The following is a 14,983-nucleotide window of genomic DNA, read 5'->3' on the forward strand; positions in this document are numbered from 1 at the left end:
GTATAAAAACAAGGAACGTCTGTGTGTGTGTGTGTGTGTGTGTGTGTGTGTGTGTGTGTGTGTGTGTGTGTGTGTGTGTGTGTGTGTGTGTGTGTGTGTGTGTGTGTGTGTGTCTCCGTGACGCAGTGTCTGTTCGACTTGAAACTTTTTTGCACATAGTCCGAGTGTGTGCGTCTATTATTTTGGACTTATTTGAATTTTATTTTCAACATGAATTAGATCAAACATGAGAGGGGGGAGGGGCATCTCTGGCTCTGTACTGTGAACACATGCCCACAAAGACCATGTAAACATACACATTTCTCCACAAACTTTTCCTTGCCGGAGGAGGGTCTAAGGACAGAAGATGACATTTATTATCCATTTGCTTAAGTCCAGTAAACATTGGTGCATACTTTATTTATCAATTTATCAGGTACATGTTCCATAGAATTAAACCAGGGAAATCACACATGCTATTTTACTTTTCAGCCACACATAAACCCTTTTATATCACTACAGAGTACAGAGTATGTACAGCTCTTTGTACATGCAACCTTCAAACACATATACATTTGGCCATAATTAACAACTCTACTTAAGCTCCTCCCACTATATGAATACATACTTCAGACAGGCACTGTACTAGTTTATACAAAAACACCAATATTTCGCTTTAAGCAAAAAAACTCCATTAGTTCTATTTGTTACCCATTTACCATCTACGGCAGGCCTAACAATTACACGCGCACACGCACACGCACGCGCACACGCACACACGCACGCACACGCACACGCACACGCACACGCACACGCACACGCACACACACACACACACACGCACACACACACGCACACACACACACACACACACACACAGACTGAATCAGCACTTTTAGAAACTACTACATAAGAGGTTTGTGGACTACAGTATGTGAGCAAAGCAGCAGAACAACAATCCATGTGAAAAAATACATGAAAAATCACAGCAGGAAAAGTATTGATCAGAAACAGGTGACTTTTATCACAGCGAGGCCACAAACATGATTGTTTCTGATCCGAGGGTCACATGATCAACGTTCATGTCATTATTTAGAATAATGACCAATCAGAGCATTAACACAGGAAACAGGCTTTGTGTGTTTCTGTTTAATTTTTAGTCATTATTATTTTTGTTTTTTCTTCTTATTTGGTTTTTTGTTTTTGTTCATTTTGTGTGTTTTTGTATTGTTGTCGTTCGTAATTCTTGAGTCATCTTGTCAGTATTTTATAAGAATTCTGTAATCTTTGCATGTTTTTTAATACATTTTGATTATTTTAGTTGTCTTTTGTGTATTTATGTTTGTTTTATATTATTTCTCATTTTGTGCATTTCTGTTGCTATTTTGCACAATTTGTCATTTTGTGTATTTGTGCTTTCATTGTTTTGTTTTTTGTTGTCTTTTCTGTTAATATTGTGTATTTTTGTAGACAAAATGTGTGTTTAGAGTAATTTTCATTCTATTTAATTGTCTTGTGTATTTTTCGAGCCATTGTGTGTATTTATATTGCTGTTCTTTGAATTTTTGTGTATGTTTATTTTTTTTGTGTGTTCTTTTAGTAATTTTGTGTATTTTTGTTATAGTCTTGCACAATCTATCATTGTATCGTATTCTGTTGTGATTTGGTGTATTTCTGTAGTTGTTTGGTATATTTTTCTGTTATTGTCTGTATTTTTGTATTTACAATATGTGCATTTTGATCATTTTAATTTTCTCTGAAGTGTTGGACAGTGGGTATTTAAGCTGAAGATGGGTGTCATGTGTCACAGACGGCGGGTGCACTGGGTGAGAGGCTGTGGAGATGTGAAACCAGAGAAATTCCCAGTGCTGTGGTGGGAGTTCATTCCTGTGCTCAGCGGCTCACATCACAGGGATACGGGCTATGGGTTGGACACCTGGAGGGGGGCGGGGCTTGAAAACTAGTCATCTCATCGACTACAAAGATATCCATCAGAGACTCTGTCAAGGACATGTCCATGTCCAGGCTGCAGTTAAAAAGAAGACCATAAACACCCACAGAGCCTCTACTGTGAGGGTCCCACTGAAGCCACGCCTCCAGGAAGAAAAGGTGCAAGATGGTGAAAGCGAGGCGTGAAATAAAAACACTATTTTACAGCCTCCACTTCCTCAGTCTGCTGACGAGAAGCAGGAAAGGAAAGCAAACACTTCGGTACGAGCAACAACAACAACAGGAAACATGACAGACTCTTTATGTGTCACATCAGTTTATCACAGGACGGGAACACGAGCCACAGCTAAAGGTTCCCACAAACATGTCATAGATTAGGATCCATTCTCAATAACATAGAACCTAGTGGTTAGCAGCTAACTGAGCTAAAAGCAGAAACATGTTTGTTTTAGACAATTTGATGTTCAAGTCAGAGACTGACATCACTCACCAGTTCACTGGTGGTAGGTTAACTAGTGGTAGGTTAACTGGTAGTAGTTAAACTGGTGGTAGGTTAACTAGTGGTAGGTTAACTGGTAGTAGGTAAACTGGTAGTAGTTAAACTGGTGGTAGGTTAACTGGTGGTAGGTTAACTGGTGGTAGGTTAACTAGTGGTAGGTAAACTGGTGGTAGTTAAACTGGTGGTAGTTAAACTGGTGGTTTCAGACCTGAGGGTGTTTACCATAAGTGGTTGTGATGGTTAAAGGATGTCTCTTCCTGTCATGAACAATATCTTTACTGTGACCTAGTTAGTTACATATGTGATTTCTCCTTTAGATTCAGGAGTTTAATCTCAGTTTATGTTTTAGTTTAGATTAAAAGACCAACCCGAAGATGAAACGTCGCCTTGAAAGCTTTAAGAGAGAAACACAAAGCTTTCCTGTGACCAATGAGTGACATTAGATGGTGAACATGTTTGTTTTCTCCTCACGTATTAAATTAGTTTCTTAGCATCCTGTGATTGTGTTTGTTGTTCAAACTGTGACTGTTCCTACATTTAAGATTCAGCTCCATATAGAGCCTGCAATCACACCTCACACACACACACGCGCACACACACGCGCACACACGCACACACGCGCACGCACACACACGCGCACGCGCGCACACACACACACACACACGCGCACACGCACACACACGCGCGCGCACACACGCACACACACACGCGCGCACACGCGCACGCACACACACACACTGACACACACGCACACACACACGCACACGCACACACACAGTGGTGGGAAACCACCACAAACGCTCTGGTCTCTCCTCCCACAGCATCCTAAAACCGACTATGACTCCGCCTCCATAGGTAATAATGCATCAATTTTTTGGACACTCAAAGTCGCTTTACAGAATTAAGGCATTATTCTTTCACTCCACACTTAGTGGTGGTAAGCTACTGTTGTAGCCACAGCTGCCCTGGGGCAGACTGACAGAAGCGAGGCTGCCATAGAGCACCATCGGACCCTCCGACCACCACCAACACTCACTCACACACTACAGTCATACTAGGCAATGTGGTTGAAGTGCCTTGCCCAAGGACACAATGACAGATACCACCCCACTGTGGCACCTGGAATTCTCAGTGTTCTCCATCCACCTACTAACCAGGACCAGACCTGCTTAGCTTCAGAGATCTAACAGGATCAGGCTACGTATCCTTTACACACTAGTCCATATTCATGTAGTTACTCGCTAATCTAGCTGTAAGGCAAGGCAAATTTATTTGTATAGCGCATTTCATACTCAAGGCAACTCAATGTGCTTTACATGATAAAACATTCAATTGTTTAAAATCAATAAGAACATTTAAAATCATCAGTAAAATCATCATTACATCAACAACATGACAAAAAGTCTCTCTCTCAATCATATGCAGTAGAGAAAAAAAGTGCCTTTAACTTTGATTTAAAAATGTTCACATGTGATGCTGACTTCAGCTCCGCTGGCAGTTTGTTCCACTTCTTTGCAGCATAACAACTAAAAGCAGCATCACCATGTTTACTGTGAACTCTGGGCTCCACTATCTGATCTGTGTCCATAGATCTGAGAGACCTGCTGGGTTCATACCTGACTAACATGTCACTGATGTATTCTGGACCAAACCCATTCACACATTTATAACCAGCAGCAGAACTTTAAAGTCTATTCTGAGGCTGACTGGGAGCCAGTGTAAAGACTTTAAAACTGGAGTAATGTGCTCTGACCTCTTTGTTCTGGTTAAGACCCGAGCTGCAGCGTTCTGAACCAGCTGTAGCTGTTTGATGCTCTTTTGGGGGATTCCTGTCAGAAGACCATTACAATAGTCCAGTCTGCTGGAGATAAAAGCATGGACCAGTTTCTCCTGATCTTTCTGAGCCATTAAACCTTTCACTCTGGAGATGTTCTTTAGGTGGTAGAAGGCTGTTTTTGTGATAGATTTGATCTGACTGCTGAATGTCAGATCTGAGTCAATCAGAACACCAAGGTTTTTGACTTGGTCTTTATCTTTTAAAGATCCAGACTCAGATAATTGCTGACAGCAGTCCTCTTTTCCTTGTTACCAAAGACAATCACCTCCATCTTGTCATGGTTTAGTTGAAGGAAGTTTTCACTCATCCAGCAGTTTATTTTTTCTAAACAGTCACACAACACCTCAATGGGACCATGGTCATCTGGGTTCAGTGATAGATATAGTTGTCATCTGCGTAGCTCTGATAATCAACCTTACAGTTCTGTAAAATTTGTCCTAAAGGAAGCATGTAAAGGTTAAACAGAAGGGGTCCAAGAACAGATCCCTGAGGAACCCCACAGGACATTGGTAATCTGTCAGATTCAAAGTTTCCAATGCTTACAAAATAGCTTCACTCCTCCAAGTAGGACTTAAACCATTGCATTACTTTTCCATTTAGTCCAACCCATGTTTGCAATCTGTGCAACAAAATTGTATGATCTACAGTGTCAAATGCAGCACTTAGATCCAACAGAATGAGAACAGATACTTTTCCTGAATCAGTGTTCAACCTTATGTCATTGATCACTTTGATAAGAGCAGTTTCAGTGCTGTGATGAGAACGAAAACCTGACTGAAATTTATCAAATATTTTGTTGAATGTTAAGAATTGACTCAGTTGGTTGAAGACCACCTTCTCAATGATCTTGGCCATGAATGGAAGGTTGATGATTGGTCTATAGTTAGCCTGTAGCACCATGAATTTGGTTTCCTTACTTTCTTCTGCTTCTCGTCACCCATGCTGTTCCCTATTTTGTCCTTTCTTTCAGTTACGACTGGACTAACACATTTATTCAGTTTTCTGTCATTCGTCTACAAAGGACTATGCAATACTCCTTCATTTTATAGAGAAGTCTTTGGTCCAGATGCTGGTTAGCGGTTACTAAGGGATGCACCCAAATGAAAATTCTTGGCCAAGAACCGAATCACAGAAATAAATTATTATGCCAATGCTTAGTCCCATTACATTTATGGCTCTGAATGTGTACTAACTTCACTAGTTGCATACATTAATTGAAAATGCTTCAAAGAATAAATCAAATAAAAATATGTAAATATTTATTAAGCACTGATATTCCAACAACGCACAATATAAAATAAAATAAAATAAATAAAACAAAAAGCTTAACTTGACCCACTCATACATTAAATAACATTGTACAGGCCTATAACTGACTGAACTACTGGAAGAAAGTCAAATTAAATATGTTCTCTCATTAAAACCCAAAGTGCATTGAAGTGCTTGATTAAAAGCAGCTTTTATGCTGTATACAGTAGTTTTTAATTCTGAAGTAAGTATTCTGAATAATTCTGGTTCACTTTAACCACTTTATGGTTGGTTTTCTCTGGTTGTCCACTGAGAATCAGATCCACACTCTACAGTTTGAGTTCTAAAACAAGCATATTTTAGGGTCTTTTTGTCAGCTTTCCAAAGTGAGTGAGATCAGGGTCAAACTATTGTTGTGTGACTGCTTAGAAAAAGTAAACTTCTGGATGAGTGAAAACTTCCTTCAACTAAACCATGACAAGATGGAGGTGATTGTCTTTAGTAACCATTGAAAAGAGGACTGCTGTCAGTGAGTATCTGAGTCTCCATCTTTAAAAGATAAAGACCAAGTCAAAAACCTTGGTGTTCTGATTGACTCAGATCTTACATCAGCATCAGATCAAATCTATCACAAAAACAGCTTCTACCACCTAAAGAACATCTCCAGAGTGAAAGGTTTAATGACTCAGAAAGATCAGGAGAAACTGGTCCATGCTTTTATCTCCAGCAGACTGGACTATTGTAATGGTCTTCATCAAACATCTACAGCTGGTTCAGAACGCTGCAGCTCAGGTCAGAACACATTAGTCCAGTTTTAAAGTCTTCACACTGGCTCCCAGTCAGCCTCAGAGGAGACTGTAAAGTTCTGCTGCTGGTTATAAATGTGTGAATGGGTTTGGTCCAGAATACATCAGTGAGATGTTAGTCAGGTATGAACCCAGCAGGTCTCTCAGATCTATGGACACAGGTCAGATAGTGGAGCCCAGAGCTCACAGTAAACATGGTGATGCTGCTTTTAGTTGTTATGCTGCAAAGAAGTGGAACAAACTGCAGCAGAGCTGAAGTCAGCATCACATGTGAACATTAAAGACTTTTCTTTTTCTCTACTGCGTATGATTGATAGGGAGATTTTTAATCATTTTATTGTTGATTTTATGTTTTTACTGCAGATTTTAAATATTTTGTTGCTGCTGATTTAAATGTTCTTATTGATTTTTAAGCTGTTATTGTTTTCTGTTCTACTTTTTGATCATGTAAAGCACATCTAATTGCCTTATGTATGAAATTCGCAATACAAATAAATTTGCATTGCCTTAGAAAAAACTGCCTTGGTTAGATTAGGTTTTTTTAAGTAATGACATTAAGACGTGCCAATGGAATTAGTTGCAGTGAGAAGTGCATTGTTCACCAGACAAAAGTGAGTTACAGTAAATCAGACATGAGCAAGGAAAAACCTAATGTCCATTTAAAAAATGAAGAGAAGATGACAGTATAGCTAAGATTATAATGAAAATGGGAATCCATGACAAATATCTCAATGGATAAAACTAGAATACTCCCATTTTCTGTGAGAACGAACGGAAAAAAACTGAATTCACGTTCTGAAACAAAAAAGCAATCTGAACCTTTTTGTTAGGTTTGGTAGAAAGGCTGGAATAAACTAATCTAATTATGTAATACACAATATAATATATCCCGATATTAAACAATACAATATACATGACGATAGATCACAAAGTCAATAATTACAAATAATACCTATTCAAGTACAAAAAGGTATGAAATACAATTATTCATTTATTTTTTAAACTTGTGAGAACAGGTAAATGGTAACTAACTGTAATTCAATACAAAGTGCTGTTAATCAAACTGTAAAATTACATTTATCAAATAAGTTGAACTTGTGTTTCTACAACAGATTCTGATTCTGTTAAGAATTAAATTAACTTCTTTAAAAAAGTAACAACATACATCTATAAAAGTGTTATAATATGTTTTATAAAAATAAAGTGTAATCAACTTCCAGCTAAAAAGCATTGAGGAATGATGTCGTTTAACATGGTCTGATGTGGTTCACTGACACCTAGTGACTGGGCCTTTACGTGCTATGCTTATGAATAATTAAATGGTTATTTTTCGTTCAAGAACATGATTAAAAAATCAATTTGGACATTTTTTTTTTTTTTTTGGGATTGATACAATAATCACAAAGTGAATCGCGCTACCACCAATATGCTATTCTCCAAAAACACAAACTTTTCAAGTGGAAGAATATGTTAAATTATGTAAATCTGTGTCTTTTTTCTAAATGACCCATGGATTGTCCTCTTCTCCACTTAATATGTAAATATTAGAAACGTCACTCAGCGTAACACAAGGGGTGCAGATAGAGTTAACTACACAAACAAATATCAGGGACACTATCATGTATAATTCATTTAAAACCAAGCTTAGACAATGGCTTTTAAGTAATCAGAACTGTAATCATCAGCCATGATAGTCATGAGTTCTCTTGCATTTTATTTTCTATTTATATTTAAAATATGTATTGAACAATTGAATTAAACTGACTTGTACATTTTTAGGAAGGTGAATTATAACATTTTATGAATGTTTTTATGCTGTTTTAGAATGTAACATTTTTTATTATGCTAATGTTGATACATTTGGTTTTAAGGGTGACTTTTAACAAATGAACAGATGAAAAATAGCCATTAAGCTAACTCTTCACTGTAATGTTGATAAATGTACATTGTCCCTGACAAATAAACAAATTATAATAATAAATATTGTCTCTTACACCCTCTGAAGATCAAAGCTGAACAATAAGTGGGACTGAGTCATGTGACGTGTGATGGGCAGTAGACTAACAGCTTACAGACAACACTAAGGGTCTCTGTAATAATAAGGGTCTCTGTGAGACACAGGAAGCTCAGGGCGTAACAGATGAAGATAAGATGACATACAATAAAGTGGAAAAGGCTGATCAACATTTGTTCAGATTAGGAACTGTTCAATCAACTGCTTTGATGACACGTGTCCATGGTTTAAAACCAAACATGATATTAAACCATCATTGACTGAGAGCTCATTTCTACTGTACGTCTCACACACCATGTGTGTGTGTGTGTGTGTGTGTGTGTGTGTGTGTGTGTGTGTGTGTGTGTGTGTGTGTGTGACCCCACAAAAGCAAAAACAATGAGTGAGCACGCAGTAAACATAGGACACCAGGACACCCAGGCTGTAATTACTCCTATTGTGTTCACTTCCTGCTGCACAGAAGGAAAAACCATGTTGTTCACCTCCTATCTGATTTGTTTAAACTTATCTGGCCTCGTCTGGCCTCATGTACATGAACACACACACACACACGCACACACACACACACACACAGCTTTTAGATGAACTTAAGCGCTGTTACAGGAGCTTCAGATGTAAAGGCTTTAGATCACATGACAAAGCTGCTGTGCTTCTGATGGACACGTTTACATTTTAATGTAAATGAATGAAATCCAGCTGAGCTAACCACAACCACGGAGCGTTCCCTCGCTCTCTTTCTAGAGATGTTTTGGCCTTGTGGTGAGAAGTTATGAGATGCTATCAGCAGCAGCAGACACAATAATGGAGGAGCTGGGAAAGTATCGGAAGTGAGTGTTGTTGAAGGGAGGAAATCAAAGAGAGAGACTGATAGCTCTGTCTGTGTGTGTATGTGTGTGTGTGTGTGTGTGTGTGTGTGTGCGTGCGTGCGTGCGTGTGTTTTCATTTAAAGTTTTCCCAAATTAATTCCAAAAAAAATAAAATTCTTAATATAGTGTACATAATATTCAAATATTTTAAGTGCCAAAAACACAGTGACTAGGAAATGATATAAACGATGATATAAAATTCAAAGGTTCACAAAATAAAACCAAGTAAAAAAGTTTTAAAAGACCGCTGCAGCTGATGACATTTGACCCTCCAGCTTCCCGTAGCAGCTCAGAGCTGTGTTTGTTTACAACATGGCGGACACCGTGGGCACTCCGTAGTCTCATAAGTGTTGTTTGTAGTGATGCACTGAGAAAACAGAGAACGAACAAACCCTGCGCTCAGTGCACACTTTTCTGGATATAAAGCAGTGGATTGGTGATAATCTCCTCCCCCTCCTCTTTCATGGAAAAATCGGCATCCACCGACCACGGGAGCACATAGACAATGAGCAAAAGTGGAGTTATGTTGTTAGAGACTTTTAATGCCATAATCTACGTTGTTGGATTTTTAAATGCTTTTAATCCATATAAATCCTTGTATTCTCTCCTACTTTTATTTAACTCAGTGATCTATAACTGACACACATCTCTCCCTCCATGTTAAAGTGTATCTCACATATTAAAGATCATGTGTCCAGTGTTTTATGATATATCATGTAGAACATCATAAATAATACCACTGCTTAATTTGAGCACTTTATTCTCTCATTCTTTAAGTTACAGTAGGTGCTGAACATTTCAAGCTGTATTTTAGATTTATTTTGGCGGGTTCATACCACAGCTTTAGAAACTTATGTTACAGAAATGAATAATAATAAAAACAGTTAGATTGGTACATTTGTTTTTTCATTCCTTCTTTGTGAAGTGAAACTAGAAATGTTCTATATATTTATTTATTTATATATTTTTTATTTTTTTTGCTGCAACCCAGGGCAAGAATCTCAATCAATTCAATTTTAAAATTACAATTATGTCTTGAATCATCCATCCCAATTACAGAGCCTTTAATAAATAACCACATAAAACATAACCTTCCTCTTGTGTTAGCTTTCTGTTAGCATCTCTAATGATAATGGGTCAGTTTGACACATGTATTAAATCAGCTATGAAATAAATGCAGCAAATATATACAATATTATAAATACTAAGTAAGTAACTTACTTACTTATAAATACTGAAATATTCCTTATCCATGAAAACATTGGTATTAATATTTTTGGTGTGGGTGAATTTAATTCTTTTTATAGTAAAATGATCCTAAAGAGAAGTAACATGTGAGAAAAGTTGATATGAAACACATAGGACAAGATATAGGACTGTAACATGGCTCCAGTTTTTGTAGAATTTCCATGAAATTTCCATATAAATACAATTACAACGTCAATTATCTAAACTCAATTATATTTTATTTATGATTACAACAGCTACAGATTTTTCAATTATATGTTTATATGATATTAATTATATGTAACTACTTATCAATTACACAATTACAATTATAAATGACCCCAACCATGGTCGGTAAACACATTTATCTCTTATTGTGACTTTACTAATAAACTGTCCAGTATCGTACCAAACACAATGAATATGGTTCATGGAGTCATCTATGGTTATTAATGTTATGCCTTAGATGATTTATGGATGCTGGGAGGGTTACACTGGAATCACTGGAGATTACGCCGTGAGAAATTTAACATGTCCGTTATGCAGGTAGATTTGTGTCTTTATTATTCAATAAAAAAACACTTCAATTAACAAAAAGGTTTACTTTAATAAAAAAAAAAAATGTTTTTTTTTTTTTTATCAGAGAAAAACAAAAAAAAAAGTGTTTAAATGCAAAACAAATATTTGAGACGCAAATATGTGCATTTGAATTTTTTTTTCTTTGATTGAAAAGTTTTTTGTTTTTTTTCATTGAGCTCAGCTTTTTTGTATATGGGCCATATTAGGGGTTGTACATTTGTGTCTTTATCATTCAGTCAAAAAGAATGTTTCAATCCTTCTTTGGCTGTGTTGTAAATGTCATACTAACGTACTACTTAAGTCATATTAGATAGTATGAAAAGATTTAGTATGTGAGAAATACCCAGATGTATACTATATGGGGACATTTTTTAAGTATCCACACTAGTCATATCCAACAGTCCCATGATGAACGTAAAATGTTGCTGGGACCGGCTTCAAGCTAAAAATCAAACATCCCCCTTTCAAAACAAAAGCATCTATATTTCTTTTTTATTATTGTTTTTTTTTTTTTAAACTCTTTGGTAAATAAGGCTCTTGTTTTGAAATTAACAGGAAGTTTAGTCAGTAGCACAATGGAGGGTCTCTGAAAATCTCTGAAATGTCGGCATGAAATGTATTTCCATGAGTTTTATGGATCAAATGAGCACATGTTAATATTCTACTTGGTCACTTTCTCACTTAAAATGTTTTCAGAACTTTCAAAGTAAAGGTGGAGAATCAACAGAGATATTTAGCCTCAATGTGATTCAAGTTTTGTCGATATAGGTTCCAAATGCATCTTGGGAAACTTTGAAGTATACTTCAGTGGAACGGTCATCATTCTAACCACACTTTTAATATATAGTAGACAGTATATACTCTGAGTTTGTAGCATACACCCCCCCCGCTGCGTTACGTCACCAGAGCTGATAGGTTTCCACTTTAGTCTATGTGTTAATTTCCACCAGGTCCGCTGCGGTGCGTGTCTGCTCCTTCCCAGATGTGGTAGTCCGGTGCCCTCCACCAGATATACACAGGGCTTCTATTTCTGGCGGACACCGGAGCACGACGCATCATCAGCACAGAGCAAATGAAGCTAAACAGGAAATTAAGCACGTTCTCAACAATAACATATCGGGTTACTTTTCAAAATAAAACACTTCAGATTATATTTCAAGTAAATACATCACCAAAACGTCATAATGTGTAAAAACAAAATCACATCCACTATATTGATTCCTCTCATACTGTAACTCACTGTAAACTGCAGCAACTTTGATTTAAGTTCATGTTTTACTGGTTTTACAGTTTTATCTTTTCTCTGTTGGCTGTTGCTAAAAAATGTGTCTATGACAAATCCAGAGTCCAACCTTCTTGTTCTCCTTCGTTAGGAACACTGACCTGTTTATCTGTTTATTGTTGTGTTTAGAACACATACATTTAACCGCGTTCTCGCGCGATTATAAAAATATCGTCAACAGGAGTGCACCGTGGCGCACTGAAAACACAATCGGTGTGGAATACCGCACGGCGGACAGCGGTGAAAAACCAGATCGGTGCCGTGACGCAGCGGAGACGTATTCAGTGGAAACCCTGGGTAAGGAGTGTGACATGTCCATCACAGCCACATTGTTCACTGCTAATTCCAGCTAATTCAGTACATGCAAAAATCCAGTAACTATCAGATGAGGACATTTATTTCTTATTCTCCTCCTTCCCAACCAGGGGAACAAATAATCATAGGTTTGTTCCACACACACACACATCTCTGTGGGCAGAGAAAAAAAGATGACATTTTGAGAATAGAGGTTTTAAATTGTTTAGCCAGTCGTGCTGAGCTAAGCTTTCATGTTCCAGGACTGTAAACAGCAGACGTGAGACGTGTGTATAGAAGAAGAGGTGAGTTGAGAACCTGATGGGAGGAGATGAGCAGGAACGTTTAGGATGAAATCTGACGCTGAGTCTCGAACCTCCTGATCCTCATCCTGGAGCAGAACGAACAGACTCTTCCACAGAGACACTGTCAGGTTCAGACCTGACACACGCACACACACACAAACACGCACACACACACGCACACACACACACACAAACACACGATATCAAAATGGGGTCACGATCCAAAAAAAGTTGGTAACTACTGCACTAGATAAAGTTTATTTCCACTTATTCACAAAATGAGATTCTTTCCAATGTATGTTATCACTCATTCACTCCATCATTATGATCTACTGTTGTTTTTTAATTATTTTCTAAGCAAAATGGTGTAGTCGGACAAAGGGGGGTCTTAGATTCCGAAATCAGAGAAAAGGGGGTACACTTGAGCCAAAAAAGTTTGAGAACCTGTAGATTAAGCGTTAGGGAACCAGGTAATGGACACAGTTAGGGGTTTAAGGGGAGCCCGTTACGTTATTCCACAAATGAAAAAGCATATAAAATTATGGAGAGGGTACTTATGATGTAAAGAGGGGGTACACATGATTGGACACAGGGAACAAAAACGATTGGGAACCAATGTTGTAGTAGAAGTAAAGAAAAAGCTTAGTGAGTGGTTGAACACTTACCCAGAGGTAGATTAGGACTGCACAGCAGGGTAGCAGTGCAGCTGATCAGCACCTTGGAGGCCGTCAGCTTCACCTCTACAGGCTGATCCTCACTGCAACATGAGCTCACTAGCGCCCCCCACTGAGGCAAATAACCCAGTGTAGCGACCCCCGCCTGTGTGACAATCAGGAAACGTGTCATTGATTAAACGTGTAAAAACAGCTGTTTAGGTTCAGGAACTGCCCCCAGCTCCAGGTCAGAGGTCGTCACATCCGGGAATGATGATGATGATGATGAATAGAGGTTTACCTGAGGGCGAGGGTTCACCTGCTGAACCACTAAGTGGGAGACCAGGCTCAGGGCAGCACAGTGAAGCTCCACACTGCAACACAGGAACCAGAATGAAGAACTGTGGGAAAACATCTCAGCAGCTTTTTAAAAAACCTATGGATACAAGTTGAGTTTAGTTTTGAGCAGTTTACATTAACTTTTTTTTAATTTTTTTTACAACATTCACATTATTGAGTTATAGAAGCTCAAAAAAGGAGTTTACTTAAGCTAGAAAGCTTATATACGCCAAGCCTGTAATCATTGTGATAAACATTTACATTTCCTGGTGATACAGCACAATATGGCCTGTATCCAACAGCATATACGATTCCAGAGGTGAGGGTTGTGATGATGCACACAGAAGACGATTAGGGCCAATTTTGATTGAGACTTTGGGCAAATCCAAAAATAAAAGTCAGAATGTTAAGATTAAAGTTGAAATATAATGCCGAGGTTAAAGTAGAAAAGATGAGCGTAAAACAGAAATTTAGAAAATAAACTCAAAATACAATATCATAATAAAAGACAAAGGTTTGCTAACCACCACCACTAGGTGTGGAGTCAAAGAATAATTCCTTAATTCTGTAAAGCGCTTTGAGTGTCTATGATAAAGCGCTATATAATACTAGAGCCAATTCAACATATACAACAACAGTCTCCATCCAAACTGTCCCTAATCTGTTTCCGTAGCTCCTCAGACGGAGCTGACACGACTACAGCTGTTGGTACGGGAATCAAAACGACTTCAAAGTCCTTAAATAGGTTACAACACTGTGTTTATAAGATAAAAGAGAAATAATCTCTTTGTTTTTAAACCCAACTTTAAAGTATAGTTTAAAGCAGGGGTAACCAACATGGTGCTCGTGGGCACTAGGTAGTCCTCATGGACCATGTGAGGGGCCCTCAGGAGCTCTTGTCATCAATGAGCTCCATCTAAAATCTGATTTACTTTCTAGGATCCAGGATACACAAAGATAAAAACATTTGAGAGATGAATTCAGTATTTGGTAAAGTTAAATACTGCAGATTAAGATTTAGTATTAAATTAACCATCTTTAAATGTTTATTTTCACTGAAATATTGTGAGAAATGTTTTTAAATGTTACAGATCTGGTGCATGGG

At 37.8% G+C, this 14,983-nt stretch overlaps 1 protein-coding gene and 1 long non-coding RNA gene across 4 annotated transcripts in view; one reads left to right on the forward strand and one right to left on the reverse strand.

The window, feature by feature from the left end:
• Positions 1-14,983, forward strand: part of LOC114476649 (uncharacterized) — a 319,238-nt gene that overhangs the window by 12,576 nt on the left and 291,679 nt on the right. The window lies entirely within an intron of this gene.
• thada (THADA armadillo repeat containing) overlaps positions 1-14,983 on the reverse strand; it is a 208,496-nt gene that overhangs the window by 9,121 nt on the left and 184,392 nt on the right. For 2 of the 3 annotated variants that reach the window (XM_028468449.1, XM_028468451.1), the window contains 3 exons: positions 13,841-13,913; positions 13,552-13,705; positions 12,900-13,022 (listed from right to left, as the gene is read on the reverse strand). In XM_028468449.1, coding sequence (XP_028324250.1) covers positions 12,900-13,022; positions 13,552-13,705; positions 13,841-13,913 — 350 coding nt within the window. Of the gene's footprint in view, positions 1-11,756; positions 12,036-12,899; positions 13,023-13,551; positions 13,706-13,840; positions 13,914-14,983 lie in introns of those variants that run through there. The other variant, XM_028468452.1, reaches the window with a different exon arrangement.

Source organism: Gouania willdenowi, chromosome 15 (assembly GCF_900634775.1).
Source record: "Gouania willdenowi chromosome 15, fGouWil2.1, whole genome shotgun sequence".
Taxonomy (NCBI): Eukaryota; Metazoa; Chordata; class Actinopteri; order Blenniiformes; family Gobiesocidae; genus Gouania; species Gouania willdenowi.